Source organism: Ursus arctos, unplaced genomic scaffold (assembly GCF_023065955.2).
Source record: "Ursus arctos isolate Adak ecotype North America unplaced genomic scaffold, UrsArc2.0 scaffold_28, whole genome shotgun sequence".
Taxonomy (NCBI): Eukaryota; Metazoa; Chordata; class Mammalia; order Carnivora; family Ursidae; genus Ursus; species Ursus arctos.
In genome coordinates, this window is record NW_026622963.1 from 14777704 (window position 1) to 14804531 (window position 26828).

Sequence of the window (26828 nt, forward strand, 5' to 3'; positions counted from 1 at the left end):
CATACGTTATCTTGGAATTAACTTAACCAGAGATGCAAAGGATCTATATTCTAGAAACTACAAATCATTCTTGAAAAACACTGAAGAAGACACGAAAAGATGGAAAAATATTCCATGCTCATGGATCACAAGAATAAACATAGTTAAAATGTCTACGCTACCCAGAGCAATTGAGACTTTCAATGCCATCCCAATCAAAATACCAATGACATTTTTTATTTTTTTTAAAGATTTTATTTATTTATTTGACAGAGATAGAGACAGCCAGCGAGAGAGGGAACACAAGCAGGGGGAGTGGGAGAGGAAGAAGCAAGCTCATAGTGGAAGAGCCTGATGTGGGACTCGATCCCATAACACCGGGATCACGCCCTGAGCTGAAGACAGACGCTTAACCGCTGTGCCACCCAGGCACCCCTAATGACATTTTTTAAAAAGCTGGAACAAGCAGCCCTTAAATTTGTGTGGAACCAGAAAAGACCCCGAATCACCAAGGAATAGTTGAAAAGGAAAACCAAAGCTGGGGGCATAACGTTGCTGGATTTCAAGCTATACTACAAAGCTGTGATCACAAAGACTGCATGGTACTGGCACAAAAACAGACACATAGACCAATGGAACAGAATAGAGAACCCAGAAATGGACCCTCGACTTTATGGGCAACAAATCTTTGACAAAGCAGGAAAAAACATCCAGTGGAAAAAAGACAGTCTCTTCAATAAATGGTGCTGGGAAAATTGGACAGCTATATGCAAAAGAATGAAACTTGACCACTCTCCCACACCATACACAAAGATAAACTCCAAATGGTTGAAAGACCTCAATGTGAGACAGGAATCCATCAAAATCCTAGAGGAGAACATAGGCTGCAACGTCTTTCACATCAGCCACAGCAACTTTTTCATGACACATCTCCAAAGGCAAAAGAAACAAAAGAAAAAATGAACTTATGGGACTTCATCAAGATCAATAGCTTCTGCACAACCAAGGAAATAGTCAAAAAATCTAAGAGGCAGCCCACGGAATGGGAGAAGATATTTGCAAATGACACTACGTATAAAAGTCTAGTATCCAAGATCTACAAAGAACTTCTTAAACTCAATACACGTGAAACAAATAATCAAATCAAAAAATGGGCAGAAAATATGAACAGACACTTTTCCAATGAAAATATACAAATGGCTAACAGACCATGAAAAAATATTCAAAATCATTAGCCATCAGGGAAATTCAAATCAAAACCACTTTGAGATACCACCTTACGCCAGTTAGAATGGCAAAAATTGACAAGGGAGGAAACAACAAATGCTGGAGAGGATGTGGAGAAAGGGGATCCGATCCTCTTACACTGTTGGTGGATATGCAAGTTGGTACAGCCACTTTGGGAAAAGTGTGGAGGTCACTTAAAAAATTAAAAATTGAGCTACTCTATGATCCAGCAATGGCACTACTGGGTATTTACCCCAAAAATACAGACGTAGTGAAGAGAAGGGCCATATGCACCCCAATGTTCATAGCAGCATTGTTCACAATAGCTAAATCGTGGACAGAGCCGAGATGCCCTTCAACAGATGACTGGATTAAGAAGATATGGCCCAAACATACAATGGAATATTACTCAGCCATCAGAAAGAATGATTATACAACATTTGCAGCAACATAGATAGGACTGGAGGAGATTATGCTAAGTGAAATAAGTCAAGCAGAGAAAGACAATTATCATATGGTGTCACTCATTTATGGAACATAAGAAATAGGAAGATCAGTAGGAGAAGCAAAGGAAGAATGAAGGGGGATAAACAGAAGGGTGAATGAATCATGAGAGACTGTGAACTCTGGGAAACAAACTGAGAGCTTCAGAGGGAAGGGGGTGGGGGATTGGGATAGGCTGGTGATGGGTATTAAGGAGAGCACATATTGCATGGTGCGCTGGGTGTTACATGCAAGTAATGAATCATGGTACATTGCTTCAAAAACTGGGGATGTACTGTATGGTGACTAATAAAATAAAATTATTAAAAAAGAAGATCTTTCTAGTTGGCATTTCTGGTATAGGTACAATACCTCTGGTAAAAGTTTTCAGGGACACAAGAACAACAATAAACTCTACTATTATTGACAAAAAATATTTTGTGCTGTCACTGGTTATTTTTTTTTCAAGATATCTTGTCTTCTATCTCCTCAGTAAATTAAAAATGGCAGCAGGTTACTGTTGTGCTTATCATCGCATTTTTCCCCTCTTCCCATTGGAGTGTAAGGAACTACTACTCCAGTAAAAAAAAATTTTAAATAGCATTTCTAATAGGGATTTAACCATAGATGTAAATGTACTTAGTAGAATATATAAACCTACTTTGCTAGCAAATTTATTATGTATTTAATTGACTAAATATATAATGGATATTAAATGGATAAATGTTCTTATCACTGATTACTAGATTACTAGATCTGGCCTGAGAGTAATGACAGTTTAATTTTCAATTGTGATTTTCCTAAAATCAAAATCAGCTCAAGAATTCTTCTTGCAATAATGATGTAAATGTGAGTGGGGTCCCACCATAAACAACTAGGAAAGTTGAACAAAATACATGAAGCAGCTATATTTACATACTGAACAATAGGCAGTGCAGTACTTTGACCCCTTAGACAAGGCAAACAGGGACCCTATAATTGAACTAGCTTTTTGCCTTGAGGTTTTATGGAACACAATGTAGTGAGAGAACACTCGAACAGGATACTGTAGATTCACTGGGTTGAGAAAACAGAGAGCAGAATTCTGAGAGATTGTAGCAATTTATACTTGCAAAATATAGAATAGGAAAGAAGGATGCTGTACAAAGAGAGAACTCCAGACATAAGGGCCCTGTTGTATATGTCGTTGGGTACTAAGCTGTGCATTGCATCCATAATTCTAAGCAGAAAAAAAGCAAGGACCTACAAGCTATATGATTTTTAGATGTTACACAGGACTGGGAGATATTCAAGTTCTGACCAGCCAGAGTGGCAAGTCATTATTAAATGCCGGGGATATTCAATAAATATTCCATAATACTTTAGTAGTGTGTCCAAACTAACCTTAGATTAAATATTACCTTAGACCAGCTCTAAACAAGGTTTTAAACTACCCTTGAAAAGATCAAACTGATCAGCAAGTAACTGAACTGCAAGAACAGAGTCCAACACTCTTTAAAAGAAGACAACAAAATCCAGCACAGAACAACATAAAATTCAAAATGTGCAGTCCAAACAAGAATCATTTAGCATATTAAGAATCAGAAAAATGTGACATATATCTAGAAACAAAGCAATTTATTAAAAATATTTGCAAACATAAGATATGATTAAATAAGCAGATACAAAATTTTTAAGAGCTTACCATTAGCTAGCTTAAGACTTTAAAGAAGTGAACACAATGATGGCATTAATAGAATATATAAAAACAGAACCAAGTGGAACTCTGAAAATTAAATAAAATTTCTAAAATGATTGTGTCCCTGTATATGACTAAAGGCCGATTAAACACTGCAGAAGAAAAAATAAGTGAACTTGAAGATATAACAACACAAATTATCCAAACTAAGCTTAGTGGAAAAACAGATTGAAAAAAAAAAGTGATTTAGTGACCCATGATACTGTATCAAATGGTTCAGCATATGTGTAATTGGATTTCCAGAGGAAGAAGGAATGATATTTTAAAAAATACTAGCAAAAAATTAGCCAAGTTAGATGAAATCTATAAATACATAAATCCAAGAAGCTCTGTGAATACCCAAGAAGAAAAAACAAAATGAAAAGCACACTTAGGAATATCATAATAAAATTGCTAATAAGTAGCTGAAACTAATGATGTATTATGTTGGCTAATAGAATTTTTTAAAAATGCTAATAAGCATTCAGAGAAGAAAAAAATCTTAACAGTAAACAAATGGTGTATATAAAGATATTATGTACACGAGAACAGTAATAAGTAATTTTATTAATTTCTCATCATAAATATATAAACCAAAATAACAATGGCATACTATATTTAAGTGTTAAACTTGTAAACTTCTAATTTTATAAATAACAAAGTGATCTTATGAAAATGTAGGCAAAATACAGATTTTCTAACAACCAAAAGCTATATGAATTAGCCACTAGCAGACATTCACTAAAGAATGCTAGAGTAAGCTCTTTAGACACAAGGAAAATGATATCAGATAGAAACTTGGTTCTGCACAAAGGAATAAAGGCTGGTAGGAATATAAAACATGTAAGTAAATAAAAAGTAATTATTTTCTTTTAGAAACATTTCTTAAAAGATATTTAAAGCAATAACAATGTCTTGTGGTATTTATAACATATATAAAAGTAAAATATAGGAAAATACTACACAGGGGGTGGTGAAATTGCACTAAGGTAAGGTTTTGCATTAAATAGTAAGTGGTATTACTACATTTGATGATAGACTGGCTACATAAAGTTGAATGTTCTAAACTTTTAATGATAAAACAGAGAGTTATAGTTAATAAGCCTACAGTAAAGATAGAATTGCATGCTAAAAAAAATAACCAATTGATTTTTAAGAAGGCAGAAAAAAGTGCAAAAGGGTAAAGAACATATGAAACAGAAAACAGACAAGATGGTGGTAGGCTTAAACAGACAAGTGTTACAAATGAAGAAATCGATGAAACCCAAAGCAGATTTTTTTGAAAAGACTAATGAAAGCAATAAACCTTGAACTAGATTTATCAAGAAAAAAACAAGACCCAATAAACTACCAATATGAGGAAAGAAAGAGGGAGCATTACTATGTATCTATGGACTATAAAATTATAATAACGAAGTATTATAAGCATTTTTGACAATAAATTTGACAACATAATATGAAATGGGCAAATTTATTAGAATATGTAAATTTGCAAAACTGTCACCAGAAGAAGTAGACATCTAAATAGTTTTGTGCCTCTTAAATTATATTTATCCTTAAAAATTAAGGAAAACTTCAAATGCAGATCGCTTCATTGATGAATTGTAAAAAAAAAAAAAAAAACCCACTTAAGAAAGAAATGATAACACTCTTACAAAAAATCTTTCAAAACTTAGAGGAAGAGGGAGCATGTTGTAGCCTCATTTTGTACTGAAACAAAAACCAGACAAGAAAAAGGCAAATATACACCAAAATGCTCATGAATGTAAGCATAGAAATCTTTACAAAAAATATTAGGAAGTCAAATTAATTGGCTTGTTAAAAATGTTAGCAACATAACCAAGTAATATTTATCCTGGGAATGGAAAACTTGGTTATCATTTGAAAATCAAGGTCATTTACTACATTAAAGGAATAGAGGAGAAAATCCATATGAATATCTCCATAGATATAACAACAACTGAAGAATCTGACAAAATTCCATTCCATTCTTGATACAACTTTCTACAAACCAGAAATGGAAGGTAATTTTCATAATCTGATAAAAGATACTTACAGAAAACTGTTTTCTTTAGCTTCTTTTTAAAAAAATTGAAATCATCATAAACTTACACAAAATTTTGAAGTGCTTCACAACAAACTTTTCCCTGAATCATTTGTGCATAAGAAGCCATTATGATCATCCTCAAATATCTGAGTGTTTTTCATACATGCAAGGAGATTTTCCTATGTTATTACAATGCAATCATCAAAATCAGGAAATAGATATTAAATTACTGCCGTGGAATTTTTAGACCCCATACAAGAGCTACCAATTGCCCCATTAATGTCTTTTATAGTAAAATGATCTAGTTCAGAATTATACGTGCAATGAGATTCCCTGACTCTTTAGTTTTCTTTAGTTTGGTGACAGTTTCTCAGTCTTCTCTGGAATTTGATGACCTTGACACTTCTGAATAGTACAGAGCCATTGTAATTAAAGTTGTAATTGGAGTATTTCAGTTTGGAATTGTCTGATGTTTCCTCTTGATTGCATTGTTTACACATCTTTGTTAGAAATGTTGCAGAACTGATACAATATTTTTTTTTAGCTTTTATTTATTTATTTGACAGAGAGAGAGAGAGGGCACAAGCAGCAGAAGCCACAGGGTGAGGGAGAGGGAGAAGCAGTCTTCCCCCACACTGAGTAGGGAGCCTGATGCAGGCTGATCCCAGGACCCAGCAGGCTGAGCTGAAGGCAGACTTTCAACTGACTGAGCCACCCAGGCACCCCAATACATATTCTTACGTGTTGTATCATGGGGCACAATTGATTCATTTCATATTTTTTTAATTTATTCATATTGATCACTTGATTAAGGTGTTATCTGCAATACTATTAAGTTTCATCTTTACAATTTTGTTGGGGACATGCTTAGAAGCTATGTTAATATATCATTTATGATCAAACAATCAATTAATGCACATGAACTTAAATTTTCCTATTTTCGTCCATGGGATGTAGTTCATTATTGTCATTATTTATTTTTATGCTCAAATTTTTCCACAATTAGGCAGCATAAACACATTCAAGCTGAATTCTGTGTCTCTGACATGTCTCCCTTATTCCCTGAACACTTACTTATTTTCTGGCACAAGGTATTTTATATCACCTTATACTTTCCCTGCTCTTCTCAAGGATCAACCATTTTCTCAAAGAATCAAAGTTTTTTTTTCATTAGAAAATTATATGTAGAAGCCAATATCTGGGTCCAAGGGATACTGAATGCTATTGGACTGTCACTGTTCTCAGGCTTTCTTGGTGGATAGAACTAAAGAATATGTGTGTGTGTGTGTGTGTGTGTGTGTGTGTGTGTGTGTGTAAATAAATATATATATATGTATACACACATATAAATGTGTGTATATATTTGTATTTATATATTTTGAAAATTGTTAATTCACACTAATACATTTGGTTTCAGTCTCACATCACAGGGATTGTTTCTCCCTTTTTGGTATTTGTAACTCCCATCTCTAACAGAGAGAAACCTAGCTTCCATTACCCTTAATGTATTTACTCATTTAATCAATGCCTCACTATGTAATCCATCTCCTATCGCTGTCTTTACCCCCATTCCCTGCATACATTCTCCTTTCCCTGTTCAAGTTCCTAATTTCCATTTTGAGCCCTCCGAATGCATGGATGCCCTCCTCACTTTTTCTGAGCTCTGAGTTTCCACGACAGATCACCCCAGCACATGAATGCCCACATCATTTTCTCACCTTGCTCATGCTCATCTTGGGAATACCTTCCTAACACTGCTTGGGCTCCAACTCCTTATTCCAGACTAACCCACCTTTTATGGATGCACTTCTCTCTGCTTGGGCTTAGAGCCTCAACAGGGCAGACCCCATGCCTGGACACTCTCCTCACCCTGAGACCTTGACTGCCACATTAGTTTAACCTCCATTGAGATGTGGCTTTACCTTGTTTTGGCTCTGATTTCAGAAATGGGGTGCTTTCCCCATATCATTGCCTTCCTCATCTCCCGTGGGTCCTGACACCCACGGTAGGCTGTTCTACCCCAGTGATACTCTCCTTACTTTGTTTTGGCTGTGACTTCCAAACTAACCTTTAACCAAAAAATACACCTTTCTTGCCCATCCCAGCTATGAAACCTCATGCCCTCCTCACATTGCCTGTGCTCTAACACCCTAGGTCAGAGCCTAAAAGCACTCTATTCTATGGCAGATGCATACTTTGTACTGCTGTATTCGTAAGACTGAACTTTTCAGAAAGATGTAGAAGATGAAGAAGGAGAGGGAGGAGGAGGAGGGAAAGAAGAGAAGGGAGAGAAGAAGAAGAAAAAGAAGAGAAAGAAGAAAAAGAAGAAGGAGGAGGGGGAGGAGGAGAAGGGAGGGGGAAGAGGAGAGGGAGGAGAAGAAGAAGAAGAAGAAGGAAAGAAGAAGAGCAAGAAAGAGGAGGGGGAGGAGAAGGAGGAAAAAGAAAAAGGAGGAGGAGAAGAAAAGGTAGAGAGAAAAGAAGAAAAATAAGAGGAAGATGCTAATGTCATACTTAATGATGAAAACAAACAAAACAACAACAAAAAACCCTGAACATTTCCCCATAATACTGGGATAAAGCAAGAGTGTCCACTCTCACCACTTCTATTTTGCATTTTACTGGAGGTCTCTGCCAGTGCTGTAAGACAAGAAAAAGAAATAAAAAGCATCCAGATAGGAGAGGAAGAAGTAAATCTGTCTATAATCACAGATGACATAATTTTTTATATAACCCTAAGGAATCTAAAAAAATAAATTCTATTAAAATAATAAGTGCATTGAGCAAGGTTTTAGGGTGCAATGTCAATATATAAAAATCAATTATATTTCTATATATTATCAAAAAATGGGAAAATGAAGTACAAAAAATAGCATTTATAATAGTATAAAATATGAAATAATGAGGGATAAATTTAGTGAATCAAATGAAGGCCTTTGCACAGAAAACTATAAAATATTTTTGTGAAAAATTAAAGATTGTTTAAATAAATGGAGAGATATAGAATTTTCTTAGATTGGAAGATTTAGTGTTGTCAAGATGTCAGTTTTCCCTAAATTCATCTATAGATTCTATGTAACACAAATTAAAATCCCATGAGGCTTCTCTATGGAAATTAATAAAATCATTCTTAAATGTCTATTTAAGATGCAAAGACCTTGAGTAGTTAAAAACAATTTTGAAGAAGAAAAGCAAAGTTGTATGAATTATACCTGGTTTCAGTATTTACTTCTCAGCTACATTAATCAAAGCAGTATGAAATTGGTGAAAGGATACACATATAGGTCAATGAAACAGCTAAATAAAAGATCAATATAAGACCAATTGATTTTCAACATAGATATAAGGGGAATTTAATGGGGGAAGGAATAAGATTTTTAACAAATCATGCTGAAACAAGTAGACATCCATATGGAACAAAACAACCTTGACTCTTACCCACATCATCCATAAAAAACTAGCTATAAGTATACCACAGATTTAAATATTAATGGTAACTTCTTAAAGAAAGCATAGAGAAAATCATAACTTTTGATTAGGCAAAGATTTCTTAAGTAGAGTACCAAAAGTATGAACCATAAAGGAGAAAGGTTATAAATTGAACTTCATCTAAATTAATTTCTTCTTTTCTTTGAAAAATACTATCAAAGAAATGTAATAGCAAGGCCACAGACTAGGAAAAAATATTCACATTACATATATCTGACAAAGGACTTATATTCAGAATATATAAAGAACTCTTACATCTTAATAAAAAAAAACTAGGAATGCAATTTAAAGGTGAGAAAATCTTATATATTCAAAATGAAGATATGACTGGTCACTGGGAAATAAATTATACTTGTTTATGTACCTACATGTCATTAGGCAAATACAAACTAAAACCACAATGACATACACCAACTAGAATGGATGCAGAGAGTATGGAACAGCTTCAATTTCCATGCATTGCTGTTGAAATGTAAAATCCTTAGTTACTGTGAAAATATTTTGGTAGTTCCTTATAAAGCTAAATATTAGCTTATATACAACGCAGCCATTATACTCCTAGGTATTTACCCAAGATAAATTAAACCATATATCCATACAAAGACCTATATATGACTTTTTATTTATAATAGCCCAAACTAGGAAGGTTCAAAAACATATGAATGGATAAATAATTTGTGAAATAGCCATACAATAGAACACCACTCAGGAGTTAAAAGAAACAGACCATGGATCTGCAATAGCATGTATAGCTATCGGAAACAGTGTAGTAAAAGAGAGAATCCAGACATAAAATAACATATACTGTGTAACTCCACTTACGTGAAATGCTAGGCAAAAAAAAAATCTGTAATGATAGAACTTAGGTCAGTGCTTGTCTAGAATCACTGGGAAGGACATGTAGGTTTAAGGATTGAGAGGGAATTTGGGAGGTGATGAGAATTTATACAGGTTTGTACATTTGTCAAGACTCATCTAACTATATATTTAACCTTTATTTAACCTTTATTTCATATGTTATACCTCCAATTGATTGCATTATTTTTAAAGAGCTTAAAAATATATTGTCAGAAGCTTTAATGCTGTCTAAAAAACCAAGTTAATTCCCTGTAAGTAAGAGGCAACTATGATTGAACAAGAGACAGTTTGGTGAAAGGCATAAGGGTCAGCCAGGTAAAGTGATCATGTGATGCTCTTCACTTATCTTCTTCCCTTCTTTCTTCCTACCCCAAGGACCCCAAAATATTATTCCAGCCTGTTTAAAACCACTTTCCTCTGAAAGAATGACATTCCTGTTCTCTTTCTTCTGACATGAAAATTTACCCATTCTGGGACCCCACATCCTTTTTCTCCTTCAGTAGAAAATATGTTAAAGTGAAAAGTGAATCAGTAATTTCCTGCTGGTTTGGCTAATACATTAGCACCACCTAGTAAAGATATGGAACTATTCTTGGTTTCAGGAATCCTGTCAAGAAGAGTCAAAGGTTGGAGGTGCCTGGGGTTCAGTGTTCATCCAACCCTCCAAAACGGCTATGTAAGAGGGAGCTGATGCAGGAGGGTGGGTCCAGGAGCTGCATGCCTACCCTTTTTTGGCTCATATAAGTGCAAGTTGGGCAGCAACCATGATGAGTCTTATAACTCATGTACATTAATTACACCTGTATACATTCACCACAATGTTTCTCTTTGATTTTCCCTTCATATTATAAAAGACTGCATTTTAGACAATACTTTTAATAATTTGCCAGTTGGTTGATGACTTAGTCTGGATTCCCCAGAAAATATATCCTGAGACAAAATTTAAATGCTACAGTTTTACTAGAGTGTGCAATACTGATGAAAACAAGAATGAAAGACAAGTGGACTGAGGCATGAAAGAAGAGAGAACACACAGGAGCTACTACTGCATCTCAGGACGTTTCTTAGGGAGCAATAAAGGGGAAAATATTTATCTACCTGGCTCCCACCTCTCATTCACCAAAGTTCCACCCCATGGATGGCTAGCTCTCCTGCAACTTCAGATTGCACATATGTAAGTACTGAGCAAGTAGCATCTTGGATCTCATTGTCAACTGAGAAACTTGAAAGTGGGAGGTGAGAGATAAGGAATGTGGACATGAAGTGAAGGATGTGAGTTTGTTCTCATGAAAAGCTGATCAGAGCTCTTGTGGAACTGCATGCTAAAGCAGCAACTGGGATGAAAAATAAGGCCAAGAATTTCAGACACTGGTTGAAACTAAGATCTGAAGTGGTACACAGTTGGATAATAATTACATTTGTCATGTGGCTTTGCAAGTTTTAGAACGTATAAAACAGTAGAAAGGGGTAAAATACTATGTTATCAGTTTTACTCAAACACCTTATTCTCATTGTTTACTTTCTATAGCTGTGATCCCCAGCAGGGAATTTATCTAAAAGAAGTATATGCAAATAAGAGAAATAGACTGAAACATGAATGTGGAGGGGAAGGTATGATAACACAGAACTCATTTTCCTTATAATTCCATTGTGCATTAGCAGGATGCAAAACACAAAGTAGTTGTGAACAGACTTTTCCACAAAACAATTAGGGAGCTATATTTATCTCATAATCTATCTTAATATCAACCTTTCAGATTCTGTGGTTATATTTTCTGTTCCAAAAATAAAATTGCTAATTTTTTAAAAAGATTAAAAATCAATGCACAGAAACATGCCAACTTGAGAATAAAGAATAAATACCTGCCTAAATTCTCATCAGTAGAAAAGAAACCTTAATAGTTTTTTTAAAAAAAGATTTCATTTATTTTTGAGAGAGAGAGAGAGAGAGAGAGAGCAGTGGGAGGAGCAGAGGGAGAAGGACAAGCAGACTCTGCACATGTGGGGCTCAATCTCAGGACCCCCAGACTGTGACCTGAGCAGAAACCAAGAGTTGGATGCTTAACTGACTGAGCCACCCAGGCATCCCCAAAACCTTAATCTTTATAGAAAAAATAAGTCAATACGGAAAGGCAGTTATCAATTAATTAAGTCCTGGAATGGCCCAAGAAAGTCTATCAAGCACAAAAGAGAACTTGATTTGTAGGTTTTGTTGGTTGACCACAAGTAGAACTGTGTAACCATGTTCCTCAATATTAGAAGTCTAAGGCACAGAGAAACTTTATTGAAGATTATTCACTAAAGAAAAATACGCAAGCTGTGGTCATGGATGAACAGACACCCCTTAAGTACACTGTGGTGACACACAGGGCAGGGTGGTCTGTGGTGCATATTGGTCTGTTTCTTAGCCAAAGTATCATTGATCTTCTAATGAGAACCAAGGGATGGAAGCCTGTCATAGGGAAAACGAGTTTCCTTGCTTTGTAAGAACCACGGACAGCTCCAAGCTGCACCAGAAAAAGCGAGGTATTTTCCCAACCCTGGAATGACAGTCCAGGGTCTCCAGGTCTGATTTAGACTCCAGCTTACTGATAATAAGGTGCACATAATCAGGCCTCTCTTTACCATTCATTATAAATGTATTTATGTGAGCAGGGAGGGCCCAGTGCTCATAAGAAATGTTCGGAGGTGAGAGTGAAAGGAATAGTTTAATGAGCCGATTTTTTAAAAAAAGGTCTTACAGTGCATAAATAATTAATCGGGCCGCCATGCGAGGGGCTGGATGATGGGTCAGGCGGGAAAGCCCGTGGGTGGGGGCAGGGGCGGGGATCCCCGCTTCGCTGTTTGAATGTTCAGTGGCTGCGGGGGAGAGCAGATCCCACCCAGATTAGGTCGGAGGAACAACGCCATGTGCTCCAGGCTCCCGGCTCTCCTGCTGCCCATCTGGCTCTCCTGGACCCTGGGGACTCGAGGCTCTGAACCCCGCAGGTGAGGTGGGGGCTTTCCCCCGACCCGCAGCCTCTTTCTGGACTCTGTAGCGCAGTCCCGTGGGCACAGGCACTGTACTGAACCCACTGGCTTTCGGCCTGTGTCGCAGCTGGGCGGGGGTCGTAGAGGGGGTCGGGCCCAGGAAAGGGGCGGGGGAAAGCGGATAGCGTTTCCCTCACCGCCTCTGCCCGTGCCGCCGTCCGTTCCCTCATTCGCCCGGTGGCAGGGAGCGCGGCGGAGCCGGTTTCGCGGCGGAGCCCGGCCCTGCTCCGCGCCGCGCAGCCGCGGCTCCAGCTTGCTGTCCCCGGCCGGGCTCCAGGTCCCGCTCCGCAGCCGCGGGGGCGGGAGGGAGCGCCAAGGGCCGGGGTACTGGCCGCGGAGAGTGCGGGGGAGGCCAGGGTGAGCGGCGCAGCCGGCTCCGCCTCCGGCTCGCCTTGCCTCCTCCCCCTCCCTCCGCTCCCCAGCCCGCTGCTCCTCCTCTCCCCGGGCCCGCTCCTCCTCCTCCTCCCCTCCCCCTCCCCCTCCGCCCTCCTCCGCTCCGGGCCAGCGCGGCGGCGGCGGCGGCGGCAGCAGCAGGAGCAGCCCCGGCTGCGGGTCGCGACGGCGGCGGGGCGCCCCCTCCCCCGTGCCGGGGCGCGGCGGAGGGATGTGGGGCTTTGCGGGAGGAAGGCTTTTCGGCATTTTCTCGGCCCCAGTGCTGGTGGCGGTGGTGTGCTGCGCCCAGAGGTAGGGTCGCGGGTGGGTTGACGGAAAGCGGGCCGGGCGGCAGGCAGGGCGCGCGGCTGTGCGCGCCGGGCGCTGGCGGGCAAGCCGCCGCCTGACCCTGCTATCTGTGCCCCTTGCCCCCTCCCCCAGCGTGAACGATCCCGGGAACATGTCCTTTGTGAAGGAGACGGTGGACAAGCTGTTGAAAGGCTACGACATTCGCCTAAGACCCGACTTCGGGGGTAAGTGGGGTGTGCGCGGCCGCTGCGGGAAGCGCGACCCGCCGCGCTGGCGGCCTGGGTGGAGGAGGGAGGCGGAGGGCGCTCAAGCCGAGGTGCGGCGGAGTAGGGGGGGGGGTGGAGGGCATTTCGCTTGCTCCCACTTCTCAGGTAGGCACCCCCATCCTCAGAGCCACCCGCACCCCGTGCCCGAGCTTGGCTGATCAGTGTGTCGTGCTCTTCCCTCAGGTCCCCCGGTCTGCGTGGGGATGAACATAGACATCGCCAGCATAGACATGGTTTCCGAAGTCAACATGGTGAGTGCCAGCCCTCCCCAAGGCTGTCCCCGAGCCCCTGCCCCACTGTCTGGGCCCACGGTACTGGGCCAGAGGCCTTCTCTGACGGGGCCGAGCTTCGCCGGCCCGCGAGGGAGCGGCTCTCCGGGAGCCAGCCCCCAGCTCGTGCGGCTCCCTCCACCCGCCCGGTGTGCGCGGGGGGCGTCGTTGGCGTCGGTGCAGTGAGGAGGGCGCACCCTCCCTGCGGGAGGAAGGGGTCCTGGGCCGGCCTAGCGCTTGGCTTTCACCGTAGCCCTCGGGCTCCCAGCTTCTCCAGAGGTCTGTCACCTGGTCCTGAGGCTTCCCAAGTGCTGTCTCGCATCCTTAGCAACAGGCGCTGGGGAGCCGGGAAAGAGAGGCGAGTTGTGGGGGTGGCTCATATTCTAGGTAAGAGGTACTTACAGTTTCCTTTGTTGTCTTTTGGAAAGAGATGTTGGCAGCTGAAGAGAACCAGGGGCAGTGGTCTGTGTATTCTAGGGTGTCTCAGGTCAGTTTCCTTGGTCTCAGTGGCTTCTCTAAGGGCAGGCTCTTCGGCAGTGAATCCCGGAACCCCGCTCCGCCAGTCGCTGTCGGAGGTGCTGATGGAGCTCGGGTGGCTCTGACAACTGGAGGGCCTGGGCAGTAGGCGGGCTCTCGGAAGGGGCCGCTGTGCCAGGAGAGTCGAAGGCTTGTGAGTCCAGTGTCACTTAGAGCTATGTTCATGCTGTCGGGATTCAATATTATAACCTGTGGAAAGCGGAGGTCCGTGTCCCGAGGTGCGAAGTGGGTACCATGAGCTTTTTTGCTCAGGACACTTTAGGACAACAGGGAATAAGGGGGGAAAATGACCCCTTTCATTTGTTAATTGAGCTGAAATATCCTGGGATTTGAAAACAGACTTAATTTTCTGTTAAGTGGCACTTTAGAAATTGTAAGAATGAACATTTGAAAACAATATTTTCTGGGAGAAACCATTTGGCGACTTTTCTTTCCAACATAACATTGAGAATATAATGAGGCATGGTTTCAGATAGACCTAGTAGGTTTCTCAAGTCTGGTGCACATCAGTCACCCGAGCAAACTTGTTTTAAATGCATACTGCCAGGTTCCTTGCTCCAAGAGATTCTGATACAACCGTGGAGTGGAATCTTGGGGTCTCTGCATTTAAAACTAGTACTTCACACTCTTTTGAAGCAAGTATTTTGTGAACAGTATTTTGAGAAACACCACAATAAATTATAGAAATATGGACATTTACAAATAAATTAAAAGTATTATTTTAAATAGACTGTTTAGCAAGATATATTTAAAATATATACTACTGTGGATTTTGTAGGAAGTAATCTTTGACCACACAAAACTAATTTCATCAAATTTTCACTCTTAATCTAGAGTTTTAAAATTATAGTATGTGCCTTTAAAGTCATGTACTTTTCTTTCAATGTGTATCATTTAGGACATTTTTGTACAAGGCATTATAATAATAAAAGTGTTAGTAAGAAACACAGAAGGGATATCACTTATATATATAACATTCAAAATTAACATTACATGTTTTACTTTTTTATAATCTTGTAAAAATAACCCTGCCCAAAAGTTATGCTTTATGATCTTAAGGGAACAAGTTGACATAATCTGTGATTTTCTCAATTGGGAATTTCACATTCTCTAGAGACAATTCTTTACAGAAGATAATTGAATATTTAGTGGATTATTATATCAAAAATCTGTATACTGGATGTCAAATGAAAGAGAAGATATATTGATGTGGTCCTTTAAGAACTCTATACAATATTAAAACAACCAGGTGAATGAGGAGAATGTGTTCTTGTATACCATTGCACATTTTCTTTGAGCTAATTTTTAAGCTTAGTTATCCAGTTGTCATCATGCTGATACTTGGTACCTTTGAAAACTTCATCAATAGTTGTTTAATTCATCCACTGTGAATTGAAGTGTCCCAGTTTTCTCTGGACCCAATAATAGAAAGACAAATTGAAGATACAAGCCATTATACTGAATAATCTTTAGTTTATATCCCAAAGCCAATAATTATGCATAACATAGCCATAGTATACTTGTATTTATTTTTTTGCGTTCTCATAATGGTAATTTTGTGGCTCTCTAAACATATATTCACTGTGAACAAAAATTGGCAATTGGTAAGACTGGAGCTTGAAAGCCATTGGACAGATGGGACTGCCTCGCCTTTGAAATATCTTCAACGAGTGGACTGAGTAAAATCTTATGCTACAAAAATATGACTTCCAGTCACATATTTGCTCACAATTATAGTTTTGATATTGGACCTATTATTTTTTCAAACATTTATCTATTTATTTGAAAGAGAGAGCATGCACTTGCACACATGCGGGGGGGGGGGGTGCAGAAGGAGAGGGGAGGGAGAATCCCAAGCGGACTCCGCTGCTGAGCTTGGAGCCAGCGTGGGCCTCGATCCCACGACTCTGAGATCATGAGCTGAACTGAAACCAAGAGGGCAATACCTAACAGACTACAACACCCCAGCACCCTTTGACCTATTATTAAAGAAACTTTGAATAGCAGTGGTTAAGCATCATTTTGGAGGTCATATTTCATAAGGAAAGAACAGAAATGCAAGCATAAGATTAGAACCATCCTTCAATCATGTTGCTTAAAAATAATAAATTCTATTTATGAACTTCTTTAATCACCTTACTGGTCACACAAAAATAAGTTTTGTGAGGTAATGGAACTAAATAAGAAATGGACTTGCTTTAAGAGTATTGTAGCTATTAGAGGTTGTAACAAATGGTTGTAACAAAAAGCAGGATGTAGTCAGTCCCATTAGAGGAACAAAAGAAAGGAGCACACAGAAGAGAGAGAGGGAAGGGGGGTGAGATTGGGGAGGAGGTAGAGAGATTATTTCTGACATGGAAGGCTTCATCGGTAAGTGGCTTAGATGGAGGAGGGTGTTGTGGGTTAGGAAAGAAAATGGCAAAGGTAAGGGTGGATAAATAAGCAGGATAGGAGATTATGAAGGGGAGGTTCAAAAGGTGAAATTGGGAAAGTAGTACAAACCCCTGTTCACTTAGGTTCCTCTCTGCCATGCCAATTTCACATACTAATTGTCAAGAAATAAGGAGCCCTGTAAATGTTTTAAGCATGTGATTGACATGATTTGAGCTGTGGTTTCAGATGAATCTTTTGGCTAAAATGTAAATTTAGATCGAGGCGTGAGGATGTTGCAGTAGAAGCAAAATTTACAAAAAAATTAAGAATAAATGATCATGGAGGTTTCGTTCCTTGAGATTTTCTCCTTGGGTTTTAGTAGATATATTTTTGAAAACATTTATTTAGCGAAATAAAAACTTATCAGTGTTTCAAATAAGAACACATAAAGTACGTGTATCTCAAGGTGGGACAGATATGTGCATGTTCATGAACATTTGGGGGTGATTGTAAATAATGACATACACTGCATAATAGTAATATTGGTACTTTTCTCTTTAAATAGTTGTAAAGGACAATGTTTATCTACTGGGAGTGCCTACAGATGGTACCTCCAAAGAACACCTCTGTCCTCAAGTAAATAAATAAGTAAATATATTTGTGTATATACATGTGTACATCATCATGCTTTTTGGTATTTTGTAGAGACAGTCTAAGAATGAATTTGAGTATTTCAATATTTAACATTATTTTGCTGTAACTTGTGTTATGGAGAATAGAGATATTCTACATTTCTATTTTTCCTAATCTTCCAATTCTTTTTTTCATGCACCTTTTTAAAAATTAGCTGACTCGACAGCAATCAAATGAAAACCATTTGGTCTTATATAACTTCAACTGTTTCTCTTATCTTTTGTTTTAAAATTTCATATAATTTTTTAAGGTTATGTATGGTTAATTATTTAGATTTAGTTTACATATTTCTTTAAGTGACATTTTATATGTGAAAGAACACTGTTGACTGAAAATTTGTATATACATTTGCTATAATTCTGATGCTTAAGCATTGTTCCTAGTATATAAAACATGTGTTGAATATTTAGATGGAGAGATGAATAAATGGAGGAAATTATTGAAAGTGTAGAAAACATAAAGAAATATTAAAGATATGAAACAACTAGAAAATTTTATTTTCAAACAGATTTTTACTCAGAGAATGAAGTAGTTCTATAACTTATAAAAATAAATTAAAAAACGAAAACAATATTTTAAAGTACTCATGGGTTCTTTTTTAAATTTGATTAGAATAATCAAATCATTGTTTGATTTATTATTTTAGAGCAGAAACTATACATACTTAATTTTTACTTAATTACTTCAGAGTATTGAGGATAGAAAACTAGATTCAAACTCTAGTGGTATTAATAGCAATTTCTATGATTTATCTTGTACTTTGTTATTATTTTATACTTAATTAGTCCATTAAAATTCAGTTCAATTCTAATGAAAATGTAACTACAGGATTATTTTTTCTGATATCATCCATGTAAATCATCAGTTGTCTTTTTTTTTTTTTTTGGCCCTGAGTTCCCTTTACGTAATATGCAATGTGTATCCTTAGTTGTTATGAGATGTATTCATCCATTATTCTAGTTCTATTGTATTCCTTTCTCATTTGTTGCATTTTCTTAGTATAAAATCCACTTTTAAAAAAATGTCTCGATGTAAAATAAGTATTGTACATAACATAGTTTTGGCACATCACAAGAAGCGACTTTGGAGCTGTATCGCTGTAAAATGGATACACTCCCACTCATGTACAAAACCATGCATACACACACACACACACACACACACACACACACAGACATTTGCACCATTACTTTGTCTTTCCTCTCTTCAGAGACAGTAGGAAAGAGGAGAAGATCATCTTGGCTAGAGTGAGCTGGGATCCGAGGTCTGGAGAATTCAGCTTTTAGGCAGTTTTGGTCAAATCTATGTGAATCAGTCCCCGCTCCCCACCTTTCAGAGTCTAGAGGTTTCTTTGCCAATAGAGGATGCTGAACCAGAGAGCACAGTGTCCAGCACCGTGCTGGAATCTCAGGTGGAGGAAGAGCTGAATCCCAGGAGTCCAGGTAGTGTGCTGAAGACAGCCTAATGGGATTGGAGTTTTCGGTTCTATTTCCAAGTCTGTGGGAACACCTAGCCTTAGGCAAATCACTTAACATTCAGTAAATCAGTTGCAGGCTTTCCAGATGCCCATAGCATGTCTACAGAATGGATTCCAAAGTGATATCACACTTTCTGTACAGAGAAAATCGTGGTAGACCATCACAGCTACACAAACACACCGTAGAAAGATATTGTTTACTGATTTTTTTCTAGAGGCTTGGGCCATATTTAGAGTTTGCATATTAATTGTTATTAGCATTTTAAAGTTTGGAAATGTACTAATGCTCCTATTACCAAGTAAGCTGGGGGGTGACTCAGCAGAAAGGAGAAAGTGTTTCTCTGACCCAGTTGGGGTTGGAAAACTGCTTACGGGGAAGGCACTCCAGGGGTACGGTCCACAGAGTGTGTTGGCATTTGGCTCCAGGTTGCTGTGTTTTGGAGGTAAGGCTGTTTATTGAGGACATTACTTTTCACTGGCAGTACGTTTCATGCATTAGTGATGATCATACATCAATGCTGGGACACTGATAAGAAAGCATATAATGAACTTCAGAGATGGATGAAAATAATACCTTATATAATATGCTTTTTACGAAGGGAAGTTTGTGTTTAATATTGGAGGGAAAGGTGTAGAGAGTGCAAAGAGAATGCTTTCTGTCTTTTCCCTTGGGGAGGTTGTAAAGCTTATGATGCTACATTTCTTAAAAGTTGGATCTTATACACATTGTCCTGTTGTGAACTGCCTCTTGCCTGTGCCTGGCTCAGGGATTTTATGGTGTGTTGCACATAGAAATATTGGTTTGAAGTGATGGTGCAAATATGCTTATTTACATATAAAATTTTTTCCAAGTTTTGCAAGTAAAGCAATATGGATTCAACCTTTGACACTGCTGTTCTGACTCTTCTTTTCTTCTGTTGGTACCAGGATCTTTCTTTCTCATGGGTTCTGTATTGTGTAGCATACATATTGTCATTGCACAAGAAGCCTACCAACCATTTGGAATCCTTTAAATTATTTTGTAATACATGTTGAGGTATAATTTAGGGAAATGATAACTAGCAGTTTTATGCCATTTTGCAATTTACGAAATAATTCAAATATTTTGTCATTTGATCTTCCAAACTGATGATGAACTTGGCAAAGTTGGTAAGACAGGTGTTAATCTCATCTCCATTTTTCAGAAGAGAAAATAGCCTTGGGATTTATGAATAACACTAGCTTACTTCAATGCAAAGCTGGCACTTACTTGGCCCTGCTCCTTTGGTGTTTCTGCCTCATACTACAAAGCAATAAAAAATCCTAATTCTATATTAGATCCTCCCATTCTACTTTTCCCTGAAAGCTTATTTTTTGCTTATAACACTTATTACAGTGTTACATATGATTAGGGTGTATTTATTTGCTTAAAATCTCTCTCCTCCATTTCTTTTCCCATTAGAGGATAAGCTCCATGAGGCAGAACTATGTCTATGGACAGTCCTTGCACTTGATAGGCATCTATTAGACATTTGTTGAAAGAAAGTATATGAATGAAGAATGAATGAATGAATGAATGAATGAAATACATAAGTGCATACATAAATAGATATGTAGCTTTCCAATGAAATATTTTTATAACCCAGAATTTGGGCTCATGACCAAGAAGAAGCATTTACTGGCTAAATGTGAGGTATAGAGATTTTACTGTAGGGGACTTAATTTGGCCAGAATTTGTATTATTGTACACAATATAATACCCTCAGCTGGTATTTTGTAGCTGCTGCCTCTTTCACTGGAGAGCTTTTATGCTGATTTCAAAGCAGAAAGGAGAGTAAAGTATTTTAGCAGTGTCTGTGTGAGGGTTGGTGTGGATATTCTAAACATCAGTCATTGCCTTCTTACACTCAAGGTTTTGTGTCTACGTGTCAAGTATATGTGTGTTGAGTTTTTCTGTATCACACAAGTTTTGAATATTATATACGGATTCATCAGGCTTTGCCTTCCCTTTCCGATGACCACTCAGTAGTGCAGTGAGGCTGCAGTGGTTGTCATTTGCTCACTTTCCAGCACAGCTTACTTCTGGGCCATTGATGCCAGCCATTAAGAAGATTCTCTAGCTGCAAAATTTGGAACACTAAGACTGAGATAGGTCTCAACTCTTGGCAATTTGCTCAGTACCACCAGTTTGCAGCAGAGTCAAGCCTCTGATCTCTCTGGCTGGGGATGTAGAATTCCTTTATTCCTTCTTATCAGGAGACCACATCGAGTAATAGAAATCATTTGTAAGCATTAACTCGTATATCCCTCTTCTCATTTTTCCATCGAACTTAAGCATCACGCAGAGGCATTGATGCAGTGAACAAATACTTTAGCATGCATGTAACTGACATATTGGATGGATGGGAATAAAATTAAGATGTGAGACTGTCACAGCTCTTTAAATGCACTAATTTGTGCTTCTCTAGTCAATCTGAAAGAGGATATGGATTCTATTGATTACGACATCATCGTATTTTATCCTAGTTCTACAATGAAATAATTTCTTTTATGCTGAATATTTGCTAAATCTACATGACATGAAATGCATTTTTTTCATTTTGAATTGACTTTAAAGGATAACAAAAGCTACAGGTTGAAAGCTATATAATCCTGATTGTGTTTGATACATATGTGTAAAATATGTTACTTAATTCAGTATCATATCGCTGTTCTTTTTAAACTGAACTTTTTGAATAAGACTTACCAATTGGTAACACTAATGAGTAGAAGAAACTTTCTGGGTCACCCATTGCTGCATGTTCTGTGTATGTGTGCCTGTGTGCATGTGTGCATCTGTGCAACCAAAATTTGTTTTAAAAGAAGCAACACTCTGGGTAATTTGTTGTAATATTACTGATTTTTCCACCCAAGAGATAAGTTCAAATATCAGGTGGGAAGTAGGCTAGAACGGTTACAGAGCCTAGGGCCTGTCCTGTAGAATACGCTTGGTAAATATTTGTTAAATGAATTTGTGTAGCAAATGACCCTTGTGGTAAAACTGTACCTTTGATTAATTTTATTGCAAAGATTCCCGTATTTGGGTGTTTGTTTTGCACATAAAATGAACCATAGCTTTATATGTGAGGATTCCTGTGAACCTGTTACTGAAAAAAAAATGTGGAAAACAATGCCATTCCTATTATCTAGACCAGTGATTCCAAAACTGAAGACCAAGAATCTTTGTGTAGTATTAGAGTTATTGCAGGGGTGGACATATCTAAGTGTTCTCCAAGCATGAATTCTCACCATTGGTGAATTCTGTGTTTTGCTTTTCCAAAACAGTACACATACTAGAAAAAGATGGGGAATAACTGAGTGTTATGAGGACCAGGATCGATTGTGCTGTATTCCTTTTTATGCTTTTAAACATTCTACAGATAATTCATTGGTATGAGAGCATATTTAATTGTACTGTTGAATGAGTTTTTATTTCTGAATCTTTCCTTTGTTTTGGCCCTGGGCACCAAAATTTCCTGTGAGAATGTCATTTCATGTGGTATGGGCTAAAATAATGGTTTCTTAAGAGAACACTGTTCTATAGAATGCAAATGTGGGCTCTATAATCAAGATATTTCTGCTCGAATCATATTGGAAATTATGTTAGAGATGTAAAGTAGGTTTATTTGCTGCAGGAATTTCAGGCCCATAATATGCTAATGATTTTGTAAATCTTCATGAGAGGGGTGAATATTTTAAAAATTATGTTTCGCTGGGCATTTTTTTTCTTTGTGAGGGGATGGGGGACCAAGTAACACTTCTTCATGAAGTTTTTTGTAGAACACAATTTAGAAAATATGGGGATAATCCATTGAATCATAATGGCCAGTTCCTGTGAATGATAACTGAGAAGATTGCTACATTAATAAAATCTCTTTTGGTGAAGATGTCCACAGCATGGAAGTACAATTTTGATCAAGAATCTAGCAGTACATGTGGGGATGGGTGATATTTTCTGGAAGTGAAGATGAAGCATCTCTTATAATTGATTGATAAAAAGCACAAAGATTTTGTTCTGTAATTATAGACTTTGACGTACTGAGGGAAGTCTGTGTGATTTAAGCTTCCTTGTTTTCTTGTATTATAAGAGTACAATACATGATACAGAGGCAGAGAATTATGTATTAAAGAAGAGGAGATGCAAAAGGCTCTTGGGCCAATGGCAGCAGATTACTATTGAAAGCAAAATATGGCTCCCTGAGGCTGTTAGGCTTGGCCAGTGGTTTTTAGATGGTGGTCTATATGTTATTCATGTTTATATGCAAAATAACATTCTGTTTGGATGAAAATTTCTTGTGGTAAACATATTTAACATCCCCTAGAGTAAGTCATTTCTAAAATTTCCCTTATGACTAATTTTTATAGCTCAATGAAGAGTCTATATGTGTTCATAAATAGTGACAATAGTCTATAGGGCACATGCATTTTCTGGATTTTTCTAAAAATCACAGTAAAGTCATAAGGGGGCAATATTGCTCAATATTGCCTCTACCGCTGTGGAGTCCCCACTGGGGATCTGTGGTGGGCTCAGGGACTGTAAAAGACTGGTGGCAAGGGGCACCTGAGTGGCTCAGTCCATTAAATGTCTGCCTTCAGCTTAGGTCATAATCCCAGGGTCCTGGGATTGCCCGCATAAGGCTCCCTGCCTGCTTCTCCCTCTTCCTCTGCCTGCTACTCCCCCTGCTTGTGCTCTTGTGCTCTTTCACTCTCTCTCTGACAAATAAATAAATAAAATCTAAAAAAAAAAAAAAAAAAAAAGACTGGTGGTAATGAGCAGGTAAATCAAAGTAGATCCAGAAAGTAAGAGATTCAGAATGTTAATTGATTATAATAGTAAATGGGGTTTTGTTTGTTTGCTTGTTTTTAGCATTTAGAAGCACAAAAAGCTATTTTAAAAAAAAGGGTTCTTATTTTAGAAATAGAGTATCTCTCTCTCTATATATATATGTAAAAAACATAAGAAATATATATTATATATAAATAGATTTATAAGAAATATTTATAAATATAAAATATAAAATATTTATGAGAAATATAAATATAAAAGAAATATACATATTTCTTTTCTCCCATGCTATGCCTTATTTAGCATTACACTATATTACTTCAAAATTTTATCTTTATTTTATGATTGAAAAGCTACTCTCAAAGCTTGAGATTTTACTTTATGATTGTAAATGGTTTGGAATTTTAATTACCTAGGTGATTTCCTCAATACTCCAGGATGTTTTGCCTTTAGAGACCATAGGGGGTCTAACTTGCACGATTGCCCTCTGCAGTGGAAAGAGTTGCTTGTCAGAACACTTAGATCCCATGGAAGGGTTTGTTGGAACTTTGGCAAGCCATTCAGACTCAGTGGTCCTCAATTTGATATTTTTAAAGAGTATGTTAATAGGATTCTCTGAATTGCCTCCCAGTTCTGGTTTCTGTGTTTCTTAGAGTCTGTGAGAGTTAGAACCGTAAGACCTTCTATTTGCCTTATACAAACCACTACTTGTTGTTCATTTGATACTGCATGTGGTTTAATTGGTTATCTGAGAGATCGTCATCTGGCAGTTTGCAACCTTGTATTCTAAGAATGGTCAGTGTGAAATCCAGAATGATATTTTTGGGCTACCTATTTCATGTGCTATGAAATTCAGACATTTTGTACATAAAGAGCCGGGATTTTAAAATCTGCATCCATGCTCATCAATTTTCAGGTCTCAAACAGTGGTATTTGCTTTTTCGGTCTGAATGTAGAATTATTAATTTATGCGCAAAAGCTGTAGTGGACTGTTAAAATGCTTTTTTTTACATTCAAAGTATAACCTTTACATTATCACCTAAGAAAAACAGTACAGAAATGTCTTAGGTGCTATTGGATTCCAAATTGTCTATATTCAGGTTTTTAAAAAAATTCTATGTAAATTTAATTCATGCATCATTTTTTAATCTTCGATGTTCTTTTATTAACATAACATAATTTTAATATTGTTTGAATTCATAATCCAGTCCAAAAGGAAGAGGGCATAGACTTGGTCAGTGTCATTTGGACTGCTGCATTCAGCCAGTTTGGGATGGTAAGCCAGCATTCAGTGAAGAAAATTTTAAACTTAGATCTCAAAGGTAGCTCTACAAAAGAGAAAGTTTTACCATTTTCTACCTTTTCTTGATTCCTAGTCTCATTTGAAATTGAATTTCTTATATATAAAACCCAAGCAAGTGAACCTGTGTGGATATAGGGTAAATAGGGATGGCGATTTGGCTTGCCTGTACTAGAGAGTGCAAAATAAAATACATAAAATTGTCTAATTTTATTCCATAAAAGTAAAAATGTGGGTGTACCAATTATCACATTATTAGGAGATTATCTATTTAGGATGATATAGGTTAAAATGCATAGTGTGACCCAAACTTAGATATCAGTAACCAAACAACAACAACAACAACAACAAACAACAAAAAAACAACAACAAAAAAACCCCAATAATTTTCAAAGTGCTCAGCTCACATTTTTCCACTGTAGGTGAAATCTTGCTAATTTGTAGTATCTGGTTAAGGGGAATTGTAACACAGTCTAAAGTGATTTTCTGATTTACCACTTTGAAATAATTTATCTACAGCAATAGCCCCTCAGGGGTCTTTCTGTCCCTCCTTCTCCCTCTCCCTCTCCACGCTGAAAAGAGAAGTGTGAAGGCTCTGGCAGAATTCAGATATTGAAAGGGGAAGACACTTTGTTCTAAATGTAACCAAATTAGCACTCTTCAGAGTGGAGCCACCTCTGAGGATCGAGCGCAGGGGCTGGTTTACTGAGATTAAGGAGAAAAAGCCAAATAAAGGGGTAGATGTTCCTGAATGACATTTATCTCCCCTTACCAGAAAAGAAATGAGGGGTTTACCTGCCAGTTTCTCTCACCATTTATCTTTTCAGGATTTTGAATTCAAAATTTGGATACCTCAAGAGCCAGTTTGGCTTAGTAATGTTTCTCCCTTTATCATATCTCTCAGTTTCTGAAACAATGAAGGAAAATCCTCTTTTTTTCAATATTTTTCAGAGGAAAGCACAATGAAATTTGTTAAACAAAGGTTGACAGGAAAGCGGGTATCTATTAATTGATATCCAGTTTCCCAATATGCCAACCTTTGCCCAAGACTGTACTTGCTTACGCAATGATGTGCAAACAGAAAAACCAGCACCTGCTCATGCTACAATACTAATAGAAACTGTCAGTTAACCAGGGGAAGGACTCACAGATCAGTCTCATATATTACTGAACTATTTTCTCTATTACCAGGTAATGTGAGTGTTTCTAGATCACACTTCTGTGGAGACTTTTTGTGTGACTATGAACATTATAATGGAAATTGTGAAAACAACAACAATCCCAGCAAAACCCTATAATGTAAAAGAAAGCATGGTGGAATTCCATTATATGGATAGTAAAGCCTGCTGAGATGGTAGAGAAGAGGGGTGTGGGGGTTTATTTTGTGAATCTGTACGGCAAAACACTATTTGTGATGCTTCATCATGAAGTGCTGTACCTAATTTACACTTGTTTAACAGCTAGTCCAAAAATAGACTATGTGTATAGATTTTTAAATCCCAGGCTTATCAAAGCACCTTGCATTTATAGGTCAGCACTAGAACTTGCTGGAAAGAAGCAACGTGACAAATTTTCCTTTTTTTTTTTATTTCTCAAAATAA

General features: G+C 37.9%; 1 protein-coding gene across 1 annotated transcript in view; it reads left to right on the forward strand.

Annotated features, from left to right (window-relative positions):
* The first annotated feature begins 13367 nt into the window (after window positions 1–13367).
* GABRB3 (gamma-aminobutyric acid type A receptor subunit beta3) overlaps window positions 13368–26828 on the forward strand; it is a 221159-nt gene continuing 207698 nt past the window's right edge. Inside the window, exons 1-3 of the mRNA XM_026510296.4 lie at window positions 13368–13511; window positions 13641–13732; window positions 13958–14025. Coding sequence (XP_026366081.2) covers window positions 13432–13511; window positions 13641–13732; window positions 13958–14025 — 240 coding nt within the window. The 5' untranslated portion in view covers window positions 13368–13431. The remainder of the gene's footprint in view (window positions 13512–13640; window positions 13733–13957; window positions 14026–26828) is intronic.